At 36.5% G+C, this 16,863-nt stretch overlaps 1 protein-coding gene across 2 annotated transcripts in view; it reads left to right on the top strand.

Annotated features, from left to right (window-relative positions):
- OLA1 (Obg like ATPase 1) overlaps window positions 1–16,863 on the top strand; it is a 118,068-nt gene that overhangs the window by 53,194 nt on the left and 48,011 nt on the right. For both annotated transcript variants that reach the window (XM_027637105.1, XM_027637104.1), the window contains exon 5: window positions 13,590–13,765. In XM_027637105.1, coding sequence (XP_027492906.1) covers window positions 13,590–13,765 — 176 coding nt within the window. The remainder of the gene's footprint in view (window positions 1–13,589; window positions 13,766–16,863) is intronic.

The raw sequence follows: 16,863 nt of genomic DNA on the forward strand, positions 1-16,863 counted from the left end.
TCTTTAGTTGCCCGATAACTGTATTAATAACATAGCAGTGTATAGCTGAGACTTTAAAACATTTTAATTTAACTTGTGTTTAAGGTTTATAGATATGAATGAATCAGCCTTGACTTTTAGGTGAAAATATTTTCAAATTTAAAGCTTTTGTGCCCCTGATGGGATTATGTCAGTCATTGACTGAAAACCTTAGGAGAAGGGAAATGTTTCTTTAACTCCAAACGGAGGGAATCGAGTTGGGAATTTTGAACAGAGAGGGAAACCCCCCCCAACTTTAAATACCCTTCTGGTTATGATTATCATGAAACTGAGCTTTGCTTCAAGATTTTAGCCAATGCTATGTTTTCATAATTTAATTGGTATCTATTTTCTGAGAAGTAAGTGATTTGACTTTCTTAGAAGATGCCTTTAGCAAACTGGATCTGTTGATAAGTAACTCATTTGCAGCATTATTGTACTGACTCATGAGAAGTTTAATTGCAGTTTGCTTCCATCATTTTTCTTGACAGCTGTTGGAAATAATGTGGTAGATTTGGATTTATACTGACTTTCAAGAAGCAGATATTTGTTCAAAAGCAGTCGGGGAGTGCAAAGATCCATGCCAATATTCAGAATTCATATTTCCCTTGAATGGAAGGTTGTGATAAAATGGTACATGGTGTGTTTTCATTGCCTGTTGAAAGACTTTCATGCAGTTAAAATAAGCATTTTGATGGTGGTTGAATTAAGAGTTTTTGTCAGTCTCTTCTCATCATGGATGATTAGACTAAAACGTCTGCTTGTCTTGACTTGAGATCACCACAGCTTCAGATAACATGCTTTGTGATTGAAGGTCGAAATATTTTGAATTCTAATAGGCTGCCAGATGAATTGCTTGAAATAGACTGTAAAATTTCAAGGCTTCCTTTTCCATCTGCTGTGAAAAGAACCATTGGGAATGGTTGAGCTTGATGATCATAGAATTACGGGATGGTGATTCTAAAACCCTCAAAGGGAAGTTGCTATGGAGATCTAGTTCCAAACTGTGAAATGATTCACCTCTGAAAGGCTTCAGGGTCTGAGAAGCTGAACACATCATTGTTCAGGTGGTCATTGGTTAGGAAATTGCTGGTGCCTGTGTAATCAGCACTCCTGTGGTAGTTAACGATCTAAAAAGGTTTGTTCTGAATGATGTGGGACAACAGCAATGTGCATAAGATGGCTTCTCTCAATCATAGTTTGCTCAGCCTGGTGCTTGTAAAAATACAGTGAGCTAAATGGCAGAGAAACGAACTGCTTCATTGAGGAGGTCTTTTAAAAACAAAATTCTTTTTTGTGATGGATTTGACATCTAAAGTAAAAGGAGAAGAACTGTTTCAGCTTAAAAAGCTGTGGTTAGATGTTGCAAAAGTATCATATTTATATATTTATTTTGCAAAGAGAAGAACAGTAGGGCTGCGTATTTCTATTTGCTTGCAGGCTAAAGGAGTCATACAGTTGGAAATGAAGATTTCTACTCAGTCACACCTCGGGAACATAATGAAGTAGCCTCGATATGTTCATATTGCCCCCTTCTCCTCCCCCTCAGTATTAGGACCTACAAGGGACTCTGCTTTGGCTATCATGGAAAAAACCCACCATGCATATCCAGGATTCAGGTTAATCAAAGCATATGTTTTCTTTCTTAGTTTCTAATTTATTTGCATGTTTTCAGGATAGGAAAAGGGAACAACTGGCCAGTGTTTGCATAGATGCTTAAAACAATGCATTTTGTCATCTGTTGCTAAAATTTACCAGCAGATTCTTAAATTACTTGCAAACTGCAACATACAGACAAGTATTTAATGTACTTTTTCAAGGTAGGCAGAAGACACTTGCTCAATGTACAAGTAGTAAGTGACTATAGCTATCTGTACCTTATTCAACATAAAACATTCGCTTGACCATATGAGATTCAAATAAAGAAGTTTGCATATCTGTTCAGTATCACCCTTGTCACAACCCCTTAACTCAATCTCTTAATGGGTTTTAGTAAAGGAGATGCCAGTGGCTACTAGATGGTGCCAGATAGTTACAGAACACAACTGACATGGTCCAGGATGTAGTTGCTGTTAAACTAAAATGTAACTGAAAAGAAAAGCAAATGTTGAAGGGCTAGGGATTACTTTACTGAAACAATATACAAAATGAGTTCTTTGCGCCCTGTGTAATGGACCAACCAATCTATAGCAAGCAATGTATTATTTTTTTGTTGGGATGTTGTTTTGATCATTATAAGGAAGAGACTAATGTTCAAAGTAAAATATTAGTATTGAGTTTTATCTGGTTAACTGTTATATTAAGATTTGAACATCAAACAGGAAATACTGCAAACCCTTGTTATCAAGTCTAGCATCTCAGATAAGATGCAAATTATATATTACCTTTTGGTTGCAGTATTTCAGATTCTGTTCTAAAAAGATCATTTGATATTTCTTGTGATTCCAAACCTGTACTGTTATGTGAGGTCCTAAGAACTGTGACATCACCTTTAATTTGTTGAAAAGTAAACATGGCATGTGAAAAATATAAGCTCTTAACCAGCTGGTGATAAATTTTAAAAATTATTATTATGAGGATTTTTATTAATATAAACCTATAGGCAGCACCTGTATAAAATTTGAGTTGATTTGCAAAGGATAAAAGTGAATGAATTGTATTGCTACTTTTGCATTAAGTGTGTGTATTACGTTATGAATGTGGGCCAGAATGTCCAGAGGGAAGGCTTTATGATGAGACACATTTTCATAAGGTAAATTTACTGAGAGCATTTTGCTTTTGTTTTTAAAGCTATTTTATTCACTTAGCAACACAGCACTTCATTACAAACTTACTTAGGACATATGCATACCTAATGGGACTGATAAAACAATTTCTGCTGATTTAAGTCTTCATCAACTCTCGTTTTTGTTACGCGTTGGCTGGTCTTCTCTCAAGTACGTTTACTCCTCCATACCTCCACGGTGCAATGAAATAGATCCTCAAAAGGAGAAACATTCAGATATGGAGAAAAAGGTTCTTTGTTAACATGTGATGGACAGAATTTATAACTTGTTATAAATACCCTTCTTCTAAGTACTCTCTTAATCTCTTGGTAAACAATGACTGACTATAAACGTAGATCTTTCTTTTTTTTCCCTACTCTGGCAAATTCTATAATCCATTTTTTCTAGCATTTTTGTAAGGCACTGCAAGAAGTCTGACAGTTTTGTAGTGCACTTGTTTTATTGTAACAAAAATATCATTTTAAGTTTTGTAATATTTGGGAACTGCTTAGATAACTAACTTCTTGTAGCTGGAGACTTGGCATTACTGAGTTTTGTCTAGGTATTTATATAGCTTAAGATATTGCTTTAAATGTTTTTGAAGAGAAGTTGCTGTATTGGAATAATTTTGTAGCCTTTATTGCGGGTTCCAGGAGGGTTGTAGTTTTGCATTCTGTGCTGAATTGAACTGCTCATTCTCTGTTCATTGTTTTGCAAAGACTGATAACTCTTGAAGTTGTTGAAGAATGCAGAACAGGAAGTTGAGCTGTCTCTGCACAGGAGCCAGAGTGGGCTCAGCAAATTTAATGTCTCGGATTTTGTTGCAGCACTAGGTATCCAGAATGGTTCAGTAGGAGTACAGTTGTGGTAACTACTAAGTAGTGCTATTCTAGACCCAATAAAACTTCAGAGCTCAAGTGGGGTTTTTTATATTTCTGTGGACCCAGATAAATTGTCCACAAATAATTAAAATGTTTCCTGTATATTTGGTCATTCAAGGCCAGACGAACTGCCCTGAGGGTTTCTGCTGATGGCTGCTAGTTGCTGTACATGATCTCTGGGTATACATTGTCTTAAAAACACAGTTATTGCTAGCAATTGTATTTTGTTATGGTGACCCTCAGAGATTCCAGTTAAGACTGACACCATAGAGCTTGGTGCACTGAGTATTCCTAAAGAGAAGACCTGGATGACTGACCTTTATAAAAAAGGGGTGAAATGCAGCACAGAGATTTGGTGTTGGTGGAAGTAGTATGAATGTAGATAGAGGCTTATTTCTACTTTCCAAACAGTTTCTGCTTGGGAACCGTGTTTTAGTACAGTGTAGATGCTGTCAGATTTGCAGGTACATGAGTTCCAGACCACTTTTGAGTAGGAAAATTGTCTGGATAATTGGTACACAGAGGCATGTTAAAAGTTACCCACTGATATTTGTGGCCAGACCTTCTTGTGTGCAGTGTTCTTTATGCAGGTGGTGCTGCTGTGGAGCACTTGCCAGGGAGGGTGAGTAGAGGCTCCACCTTGTTCCCCTTTGCTTCTCTTTTCATCACTTCCTCACAAAGGAAGGTTTTCTGTCATTAGAACAGAAAGTAACATAAAATAGAGCATGACTGAGCTCAGGGTGACAAGAGCACTTGTCACTGAAGCAAATGTTCGCATTCTTCAGCCTTTTTGGCTTTTGAACATTTTGTGGTGGTCTAGGCTGGGTTCCAAATTTGCCCCTTCTTCTTCCAATTAACACAGTTGTAGTTTGGAAAAATTGGAACAGAGAGACTATTTTTTTCCCAAGGAATTCTTATTTTAAATGATTTATATGGTATGTCAGCCATCTCAAAAAGTTTTACATTGAGTGCTGTCCTTCCTAGTGTCTTCTAAAAGTGAGTCTGAGCGAATTACCGTGTACTGTGATACTGGGTAATGCGTGTTGCAAGAAGGGAAATTAAGGAGTGTGTCCCAAGCACTGTTTGGTGGGCAGTGCAGTGATAATATTTAAAATACATGATCAAGGGCAGTCAGAGCAAGCCCTTGGCAAATGGAGGCACGAAGGACTCAAAGATTTATTCCTTCAACTGTCAAATAATGTCCTTTACCCAGTATGACCAACTTAATAGCAAATCTCAGCAGGTAGAAGGTTTTGCCTGCAGTGTTGACTACATCCCAGTGGTTCCAGGATGAAAGAGCAATGGCAAGTAAACACATTTTACATTTGAAATAAATCACTAATATTTGTCAGACAGACTCAAGAGTAAGAGCTCTGGAGCAGGATTTTACAGATAAGCTCATTGGAATGACTGTCTTGGTAACAACTTTTCTCTGTTAAAACTGCTTCCATCAGGAACAGGATTGTAGTTTCTTCTGCCGACTCTCATGTCCTGAAGTGAATTGCTTTGCCTCAGTGTTTCCCGAGGAGGTTATAATTCTCATCTCTGACCTCGCACAGTACTCGCTTGACGAGTACTTTTATGCAAATGTAAATTCTTTGTATGCCTAAGAAGTTGATACTACAGTCATTTAGAATCCTGTATTGCTGCTCCCTGCTCTCATTGTGTGTCTGCCGGTGCAGAAATGGACATGCCCTTTTTTGTCAAATACTCCCAATAGGTTTGATAGTGAAAGGACTGCCATTCAGCTGCTATTTCAGACTTTTGGGGAGTGGTGCTTGGTTTGCTCTCTCCTGACTGGTGTGGTATTAGGGCTCAGCAGGGTAAATGTAGCTGCTTATCTTTTTTATAGGTAAGTAATGAATTAAGTCCTAATACCGCACCAGTCAAGAGAGCCCAAAGCAGCTGCTTTTACCGTCCTGTGTCTGTATAGCCATATGGTACACATAAACTGTAGTGTTGTGTTCAAAGTCATTAATGTTGCAACTAATATTCTGAACTGGGTTTTTGTTGCTAAAAATCAGCTAAACTTGAGAATAAAAGCAAGTGTTTTAAATGGGAATTAAATTTTTTTCTTATATTTTTATGATGCAGGTGAAACAAAATAATTATTGCCAAAGTGACTGCTTGCATTTAAAATAAATTTATACATATTATTTAAAAAAAAATCTAGTTAACTTTAAAATATGTAAGTTTTCTTGTCATTTAGGGTTCTGTGAAGCTGATCATCAAGAGGGTTGCAAATCATTGGCGGTTTCTATTTTCAGAGTTCCACATCCCAGAGTAATTTGCTTTAATTTCACCCAATTTAACCTATACTTCACACCATCACCATTCAGCTTTAATAGCTATGTTCTATGCATAAGAAAAGCAGATAAATGTCCACAATTAGACTGTGAGTGATTACAACTAGTTAGGGCTTTATGAAGACAAAACTTAAGGGGCTGTAGCACAAAACAAAGCCACAAAAGATGTCTGAAAAAATTCTTTCTTCAGAAGTCAAGGTTTACTACAGCATTTTATTTAATGTTTTTGTACTTGATTTTGCTTATGTTGAAGATGTAGGCAGGTGCACCTTCTTCAACTGAAAATTACTCTGCTTAAAGAATATTAGGTTTGTGTTACAGGTGATTAATTTCACTTGAAATTAGCTTGCAAGGGAAAACATGCTAAACTTACTTTATTTGTTGGTTCTTTGTTAACACGTGCTACATTTAAGAAGCTGTAAAATGTTGACTCTGATGGTACTATTTTGTCTTTCTAATCATAAATATGTGTAGTAAAATGTACTACTATCAAAGTTTAGTACATTCTGTAATGTTAAATGTACCTGTACCTCAGTCAGAAATAGCAGTATCTTTTACTGTTTAAATCTTCAGAATACTGATGATAGCATGTCAAGCCAGTCTAAGTATGGATATTATTTGTAATTTAATGGTTTTTTGACACTTGTATTCTTGTTTTTTGATAGCTCAAAGAAATACCTTGCTTCTAGCTCCCCACCCAACTTACCATATTTTATTTCTTTTTGTTCTCTTCCCCATTCCCACCAGTAAGTGGCCAGATAAATATTATTGCTCTTCTATTTTAGGGTGTGTATTGTGATGTGCTGTATCAGTCTGAGACGAGCAGCTCTTTTTGATAACAGTCATTGACTGTATGCAGGAGAGGAAGTACAAGTATCAGTTATTCTCTAGGTCTGTTTTTTGGTGGTGTTATTAAACATTCCCTTATAGCTTATTGACAAAAAATGCTGGTCATTACCCTAAATACTGATGGGAGTTTCGGCTTGTGATGCAGTTCAGATTCTCATCAAATTGTACAATATCCTTCTTAATTACGGCATAACATTTACCAATGCAGTTGCTTATCTTTTGTAAATGAATACAAGATGCCAAAATGCTGTTATGTGGAGCTTAATATTAGCTAGATGTTTGGTTCCATTTAACTTTAAAGGTTAACTATAATTAGAGAAATGAAGTGACTGATATATCAAATATAAATTAATTTGAAAATATTAATTAATTTCCATAATTGCAATTAGGAGCAGAATAAGATAAGTTTAGTAGCAGTATTTTGATTTGGATTTTAGCATCTCAGTGGCAGCTTGGAGCAGCTAGAAACTATAAGGTTTAGGCTATAGGCAGCTTCTTTTTTCTGTCAACTAGTTTTATATGCTATATCATAAAACTTTCAGTCCAATCAGCAACTACATTTAAATACTGCAAATTGTGGCAGCAAAACAATAATTCTGCTGATTAGCCCCTTTCCATTTCTTGTAAGTGAACTGTTTATGCTGTTGAGTACCTTTTGAAAAAAGAAAAAGCCAAAACAGCCTTGATTAGTCAAGGAGTAATTGGATGACTTGATTTTAGCAAGAGAATGAATTGGTTGATGATAGCCTGTAACTAAGTGTAGTGGTTCTGTTCAGATGAATACATAACATACAGTCATCAGATCTTGACAGGTATAACATAAGCAATGCAAAAATTTCTGGAAGCTGAGAGGTAAATTTTGTCAAAGAATTTTGAAGCTGATTCTTGAAAGAAATGGAAAGAAAAGTGCATGCCATTAGATGATGCCATTTAAAATGTGGCATTTGTTACTGCTGTGCTGTATACATATTTATGTGCTATTTCTTTTGCATGTGAAGAACAGATCTAGTCTGTGTGTCCTGGCTGCCATCAAGTCCTGACAAACACACAGTTCCTCCACTTCACTGGGGAAAAACTAGAGTCGGGTTACACATCTTCTCCAGCCCTTTGTTCTGTTTTCTGCGTCTTTTTTTATCTAGTGTTATTTGAAAGCAAAGTGCAGAACTGGCTATTGCTGCATTACATCTTTAATGCCATTTTAAAAATAATTTTGGACCCACCACACTTGGACCCAAACAGCCCAGATAAAGTTCTCAGCCAAAGATAAATCCTTCCCTGAAACTGAAGAATATTTCAAGTTCGAACACACTGGCAACAGAAGAGGGAGCTGGATGTGGCAGTGATAATTTCCAAGCTTGTAATGTCTAGTAACTTCAGATTAAATCATTATTTTGGGGCTGTTAGATTGCAAAAATGAATTCTGCTCCTGTATTATGGTTTACTATTTTCCTGTCTAAATACTCGCGTTGTTTTAATAGCAGTATCTGGATGCTACTAAAACATTATGGGAATTTACCACAGCAGATGTTTACTTACAGTGAGCCTGATGGTTCTAACTCTGTAATCCTTTTTCTTTTACACTAACGTGTCAGGGTTGTGTCTTTAAAGCTAGAGTGCAAATCCATGAGCATGTTATGGGAGATTATTTGAAAAAAATACTTACAGCTAGGATACTTAAAATATAAAAGACATGGTTTCTGTTCAACTTCCTTTTGACAAGTTTCTGATAACGTTATAATTTACCTCTGGTGAGATACACAAGACACCAGGGAAGTTATAATCAGATTTTTAGATAATGAAGTTACTTATTAGGGTCTCCCAGTTGACCTTCCTGTATTGCTGTATGATTAGCTTAGTTGTTGACAAACAGATGCTTCCTTGGGGAGATTCTTGAGTAAGTCTATTTTATGTATGTATTTTTCTCTCCCCATGTGGTAAATTGATTCCTTTTCTCTCTTACACTAGTATGCCATAGTTTCCTGTAGCAGAAAGCGGGCTATTTTGGAGCACAGGCAGTATAACTTTAGGAAGCAGTCAAAAGGAAGGTAATGTGGCTTGGGGTAATGTTTGAGAAATGCAGAGTCCTTCTGTTTTAAAATCAAATGCAGTTATGAACACGCAGGAAGAACAATGGATTTTCGTTATATTAATTGGGGAAGGTCATTGTCCATAGGTCATACTGCCTTGAAAACACAGTGGTATGGTTAGTTTTGGAGATGTTAATATTAAATTTATTTTTTAATAAATAAAGTGGCTAGTTAAAACAGTTTGTTAGTTGAAATTCCAAAATATCACAGCATCTTCTTTTAAAGACAAATTTTTTATCACAACTTGGAAAAAATTGTTTTTTTTAAATGAAAACTTTGAAAGCTAGAGCACAGAGCTCAACAGTCAGTAGCCTGGCAGGTGTGAGTGTGCTACAGAGGATAGTGTGTGAACAAGTTTCTAACCTTGGAAAGGTCCCTCCTATTTACAGAAGTTGGACCCTCATTATGTTGATAAGAAGACAGACATGTTGTGTTTGAGGTTCACCAAATTTAAACACAACTCATCACCAGAATATACTTTACCTCTGGCAGGTTACCATGTTTGTCCTCTCTGTTCTTCTGCAACTATCCCATTCTAGTCCTTTGTTTCCCCACCTGGATGCCCTGTTAGGATAATTTTGGGGAACCTTTGCTCCATGATTTTTCTAATAAGCTCTCTCAAGCTGTAATCAGCTTGAGATCAAAACAAGACCGCCAGATGTCTGTTTCTCCTTCTCCCCATTATTTTTCTCATTGATTCTGTTGTAATCAGAGATCAGTATCAGACAAGCAAATATAAGGATTTCTTTGTCAATGTTTAGTTTTCATTTTCCCTCTTCAATGTCTATAAACTAACCGGTATTCTTTTTTTTGCCTGATACCCAACATAATCTTACCTGTTCCTTCAGAAAATTGAAGTTCTCATTTGTTTGCTGTGATCTTGCATCTCAAGACCTACCTCCTATCTTCCCTGTTTCTTCCATTTCAGCAGTTTTTAGTTTCAACAGGCTGCTTTTCTACATAATGCTAGATGTCAACTGCTTAGACGACTACTTAGTGTTCATGGCCTGTGTCTACCTTGTGCATCATGTTCATCGTACAGCTATTGCACTGTCTTTAACTGGACAGTGATGTCATTCTTAGTCTCCCATTTGTTTTATTTTAAAATAGAGTTTTCTGGTTTGCTGCTGTATATGCTGGAGGGAAAGTGGGACTGTCATACCATCTTGCCGAGTAAAAGAGAGTTAAAGGCCTTGCTTGACAGAGGAATTTCATGCAAAGGCAGAGAGGCAAAGTAATAATAGCAATATACTGTTAACAATCTATTTCAGATAAGATTTGTAGATTAGTATTATAGTTCTTATTTTCATCTTTGAAAGCTGCAAATACTATACTCATTTTCTCATCTGTCCTATTTCTTGAATCAGTTTTACGATTCCATTTTTTCCTACTACTTTAAATTTTTATATAGACTGTTTTTTAAACCAGGGACTGGGTAAAATGTTATTCTAGTGGTTTAACTTTGCCAGTTTCTCACAGTTGTACTTTTTCCAAGAGACCTCATTTCTTGCCCAGAGCCTAATTCCTAAGGTTACCACCAGTAACAGCTTGCTATGTCTGCATGCAGCTCTGTAGACCAGAATTGAATTCCCTACAGTGCTCCATGTGGTTTGTGCCCGACTTTCACTGCAAAGCAGGCTTCAGGCTGGCATAAGAGATTGCTCAAGGTACATCCCACATGGTCAGAGGGTGATCTCAATGTTTTACACTGATGACTGAAGTAGACATTGACAAACGAAGCTCAGTGCCTGTTGCTTATCCAGAAGAATCTCTTGTTTGTACCAAGATGTGGACATTAATGCCAGTTTGGTCTTTTGTGTATGGAAAATCTTATACCTACCACTTCCTCATGGACTGTGTCTGTCTAAATGGGAAGAGATTTAAATTGCTCTTATCTAAGCGTTCTTGATAGATTAAGAAAAAATAAAACCTGCTATGATAAACTTAATGGATTTCCTATCTATTTACAAGAGACATTTATGGCCTTTGGCAGCACAGCTGTTGATAGGTTTTCTTCTTTTCGAGTTAGAAAAACATATTTTTCCTCTAAGTGTAGAATTGAAAATTGAAGCTCAAAATCCATAGTTTTATTGGAATATTCAAGGAGTGTTCATTTCTTCCATGAGAAGAGTCAGGCAACCCAGTGAGGAGGAGAGAAGGCTGAATTATTACCTCGAGTGGGAAATCAAAAGCTCAGTAGAGGAGCTTTTTACCCAAGCAAGCAACTGCCTGTTGCCAGACAGGGGTCTGTTCTCATCGATGTGGCATAAATGAGCTGCAGGATGGCTGCTGACACAGGTGTGACAGGAGGAGGAGACTTGAAGAAAATGCTGGCAGGACATTGAAGTGTCCATGGGTTAGAGCCTTTAGTGGATTGGGAAGAGAGTGCACATGAAATGCATAGATTCAGTTTTATTGGGGTGGAAATACACTGAATTGTTTTTGGATGAGTAAAGAACTGGGTATTTTGGTGAAAAGGAACAGCAAGATGTGAAGAAATGAAGATAATTGCTGGAGAAGTATTTTACTGTTGTTGAAGAAAATGGAAAAGTATAAGCTGTTTTTTGTTGTTGCTAATTCATCTTACACTTGCTTTTTCAGAAAAGCATCATCTTAAGACCGAAACAAGCTGTTTACTTTATTTATTTTTGTGTTCTAAATGCAAGATCTTTGTACTCACGGAGCTTTTTTCCTGACTTTAACAGTGTGGGGATTTTTGTTGTTTTTTAAACCCTTGGACACCAAATGCAGAAAGAAGATGTAAACAACTTGAGAATATATTATTTAGATGCTTTTTTCTTTATACATAAACTTTTTCTTGATGATAGATTTTTAGCTGCATAAGTACTACTCATCTGTTGAGAAGGCTGGGCAAGTAGACTTTTTGTTGATATGCGTGGTGACATCTTCCTACTTTCCCCTTTTTATTCAGTATTTGTCTTTTTAATTAGAACAGAGCTGTTAAACTGTTTTCTAACAGTATCTGTTCATCTAAACAACTCATGTCCTGTTCAGTCAGGTGCACAGGTAAGTATTTATGGAAGACCAGGGCTACAGTATCTCTTCCTTAATTGTCTGTCATTGGTATGGGTTAGTGTAGTGGGTTTCCATTTGACACAGCAGCCTGTTCTGTCACTGCCAGCATCAGAGCTCACTGATGATCTTTGGAGACAAACAGTTAATGAGAGAGGAGGGAACTTGTGGTAACCACAGTTTTAACAGCTTTTCTTAAGTTTATGTGAAAACGATTTTGACATTTGACTGTCAACAACATTTTAAACCTATGTTCCATGTGGTTTGATGTAAAAGCTTTGTTGCTAAAACCACTGTTTTCAGTAAGTTAAAATAAAAGATGAAGTTTAAGATGTGCATGACAACAAAGAACCCCCACAACTTTCTGTATAAAATCTAAGGAATTGTTTGTTGTCTACCCTGTTTCCGATCTTTCCCAGTACAAGAAATGACTTATGTTTTTTTCCTGAGTAAAGAATCAGTTGATTTTAATTTTGGTAATGTTAAAATTATATTACTTCCGTGGTTAATTTCTCAGGCATATCTTTAATGTTACAGACTAGGCATGCAAATACTCTGAAAATTGATCCAGGAAGAAGTAATTAATAGATTTTAACTGTTAATATTTTTAAAATAGGTATTGATTTTGGGGGGTGTGTGTGGATTTTTTTGTGTGTGTGTGTGTGATGCTGCTTATCTGATAATTTAAATCCTAGTTGAATTATGTTGCCAGATTGTCATCAGAAGGGCATGAAGTCAGCACACATGCTTCAGTAATATCTGGTTGTTTTAACCTTATGTTTCCAGTTGGCAATTTGAAATTATGGCTTCAACTGCACTTTAAATATGTGATAATAGCATGTGTTTCTAATAAGGGCCAGCACCATTTTGTTCAGATAGTGTGAATGGTTGTCACTCATATATGACAAATGCACCTTCATCTGCTTCTTTGATGGCCCCCTAAAAACCATACCCTCAAATCAGGCCGATGAAATTAGCTGCTGTGTAAATTGTGTGTCTGAGTGGTTCATTATCTAATCACCGTCAGAACCACAGTGATAAAGTAGATTGAAACAGGGACGAGGTCTGCCAGATGATTTCAGACCTTTTTTTCTAAGCCCCGTTTCCCTTGGAAACACTTAAGAGTCATTCAGAACTTCAGAATTCTTTATCTAGAACTTCTTCTTTTCTTAACACATAAAATTGGTCAGCCAGTGAGGTGTGCCAGGGCGATTTGTAAGGTTTTCTTTCCATGATTCTTGTAGTCATTACTAGATGTATTAAAATGCTCTTTGATGTTCAATTTAGTTACTGTGTTTGCTACTGGTAGGTTGGATACTGTTAAAAACACTGTTACCTATTCTCAGGAAACTGCTCTAGCCTATTCCTATGCAGAAGAAACTCTTAAAGATGCCTTAAGTGCTCTCCTGAAATGGCAAAGTGCTATGCTTTGTATATATAGAGCGAGCTTTGGATTTTGGAGTTGGTACATAAATTAACATACTAAGACAGTATGATCTAAAGCATTGCATGTGGCACTTGTACATGGGCAGTATGACAGACTTACTAACTTTTTAATCTCCAATTCTTGTGACTTGTAATAGTGTGTTCTAAATATCTTCTTCTTGTCTTTTTAGCTTAATAAGTAACTTATGTGTTCTTTTGTTTTAGGAGCATTTGAAGATGATGATATCACTCATGTTGAAGGAAGTGTAGATCCTGTTCGTGACATTGAAATAATACATGAGGAACTTAGACTTAAAGATGAGGAGTTGATCATGCAGAGCATAGACAAGCTTGAAAAAGTAGCTGTAAGAGGAGGAGACAAGAAATTAAAACCTGAATATGTAAGTACTTGACCTATAAAGGCAAATCTTTAAGTACTCTTAGCATTGAATTGAAATATTTGTATTGTTGGGTTTTGTTATTGATATCCTACATGTATAATACAAAACACTACTACTATTTTTATATGTATTTTAAAGTAATTATTATTATGAATTGAAAAATTACTGGAATGATTTGCTGAATTGGCAAAAGTGTAAGACTTCACAGATTAAACTAATTGTAACTTCTGAAATTTAACTGTTATTTTCTTGCTGGCACAGCTTTATGTGAGAATTGACAATACTTCATCAAACTTACACCAGTGTTTAGTTGTAATTCAAAGTCCATCAGACACTTCCAAATTATTCTTGCTGTTGAGTTCTACTATGATGTCAATACTAGTATTCCTGTAATCAGCAAGGGAATATATTTTCTTGGTATGGTTGCACTTTGTGTCTTTTAGTGCATGTTAAATAAAAACTGCTAGTTGAAATTAATTTTAGAATGTTGTTGTGGAAAGCTGCTTAAATGAGCTCAATTATCACAGGGTAGTAGTGATATTTCTTTGTAAATTAGAAATGTATAATAATTATCAACTTCCAAGTATATTTTTGCAAATTGATATTTTACTGCCACTTGACTTTTGAGTCTCCTACACTTTGCTAGTAGTCTAGTTATTAATTTTTCTTTATTTCATTAATCTTCTATAAATACTTGAGGTGGTATATAAAACACATTCTCTAGTTAATTATTACAGTAGTTTATCATTGTAGAAATAGACTATTTATGCTTAACAGTTAAGTAGTAAAAAATACTGTTTTCTCTCTTGGCTTTTTTGATAGCAAGTAGTAAGAAAAACATTGTTATATTGGTACTGGTGGGTTAATTTAGCAGTATTGAAGTGCAGTGGAATTTGTTGACCCTACCTAGTATTTGGAAATTAATAGAAAGTGAAAGTGAACATCCCTCCAAAATGTTCAACCTCATGATGCAGTGTTAAAAAGCACTTCTTTGGTAATTTCTGTTGCTGAAGAACTAGTCTTCATTCAGCTTGATAAGTATTTTATTCCCTGATTGGTCTGAACCAGAAAAAAAGGCTATTGTTGGGTGATTTAAAGGCTTTCACGTAAGTCCGGAGAGAGAAAACCAGGTATGCTTCATTTCAGGTCTTATCTGACGTGTGAACCCAGCCCTGGGTACATGTGGGCAGTGATTTTTATCTTTTACAAAAGGTTTCACATGCTCAGAGGAACAGTGCAGCTTATGCCTACAGTTCCAGATAGCATCCACACAGACTCCACCTTTTAATTCATCTTAAAGAAAGGTGCAAGCAAAAACCCTGTCCATAGCGAATTCAAAGCTCAGCGTAAGGCTAAATTTTACATTGGTATGAGATGATGAAAGTGAGTGTTGTGATGCTGTTCTGCCCCAGTCTTGAGCTCTCCTTGCTTACCTTTTTGTGTGACTGTCTTTGGAAACAGCTTTACTCAGTTCCTTATGATGGAACCTTCTTGTCAAGCTTTTGAGTGTACCTTTCTGGGTACTCTGAGGATTTCATGTAACAATCTGTGTTCTTCCTGTGCTAAGGAAGAAGTTGGCACTTTTGTAATTGCAAAGAGTCATAACTGAAGTGTGCTTGAAATAAAATTTGTAATAGTGATCATGTAACTAATGCGTGGTAGGTACCATTATGGTTGTATGACAGAGTTGCTCTTACCCATTTTTTTAACTACAGAAAGTTGGTATATGTTTGAAAACAGAAAATATCAGATGATTCTCAAGTTAAGGGAGACAGTAAATAAAAACCTCAAATCTAGAAATGCAATTTAAATTAATTAAAGAAAAATCTTAAATCTACATTATTAATGTCTTCACCCAGCTTCAGTTTCTCATCCATTTGTCTCTGCCTTCAGTCTCCTTACTGTTACTTCATTTATAGTTTACCTGTCAAAATGTCTTTGTCACCTTTTGTTTGTAACTTACTCTTCTTGTCATTCATTGGGGTTTTTTAATCCTTTTTTTTTTATGAACACACCAGGTTCTTGAAGTTGTGTTGCCCTACCAGTTGTGTTCTCAGTAACAGATGTTACACATGACCAGTCTCAATTGACTGTCAACAACAATAGAGGTTTCAAAGGCATTAAATGCCTTTGTGTAATGGGAAGGGGTGGCTGAACAGAGTGGGGGGGGACAAATTAATGCTCCCCTTGAGACAAAGGCTGCACATAGGAACTATAGTCACTAGGGAATCTCTTCAGGAAAGTGCTGTGGGGCATAATGCCTGAGTCCTGCTGATCTTGAATCTTCTTGCTTGTCTTCTATTGTGACTTGTATGCTTGAATTGTAAGGTAGACAGTAGGCCTTCGTAAAATAGACTTTTTTAGTGGTAAAGGCCTCTGAAAGCTCTGCCTAGTTACTTTTCTTTTCCTGGTAAATCAATCCTTAGGTCCAGTTACACACCTTCTACAAATAGAATTGTGTAACTGTAAGACTGTAACAGCAATTCTTGGGCATTTCCAACCACTACTGGGTTTATTTAGATGTTCAACCACTGGGTTGTGAGGCACTGCTGTAGATTTTACTTTGCCTCTTTTCCTTTAATGTTTTGTGTTGCAGAGAAGGCCTGTGGTTGCATTCTATATATTATACTGTGGGATTGACTGTGCAGTAAGTGACTTACTGGTCTAGGAGGAAAACCGTATGGGATTGGTGAAAAAAGCAGTTAAAGATTATGCCTCCTCTCTAAAGCAGGAACCAAATGTTAGGAGTGTATTTTGGCTCTTTGATCATCCTGCACTTCACGAATCCATTGCATTCTGCAGGTAACTTGTTGGCCACAGAGACAGTTCTGTGTCCAGCACAATCTGTAGTGTTTCAATGTGGCTTGCAGCTACTGTTCAAGGCTTCCTCTTTCCAGGGCCAAAAAATCATTAAGAGACAGTATGGACTGGAATTAATACTTTTTTCCAAACAGGTTGTCTTCAAAAAAAGGGAGGATGGGACAGGACTGGGAGAGAACTTCTCAGGATTTGCCTTTTGAAGTTATTTGCTGGTATAATACATAGCCATTGCTATTAGTCTGTTCTTACCATAGCAGAGGTGTGGAACAAGCAGCTCT

This window comes from Corapipo altera, unplaced genomic scaffold, assembly GCF_003945725.1.
Source record: "Corapipo altera isolate COAL_440 unplaced genomic scaffold, ASM394572v1 45, whole genome shotgun sequence".
Taxonomy (NCBI): Eukaryota; Metazoa; Chordata; class Aves; order Passeriformes; family Pipridae; genus Corapipo; species Corapipo altera.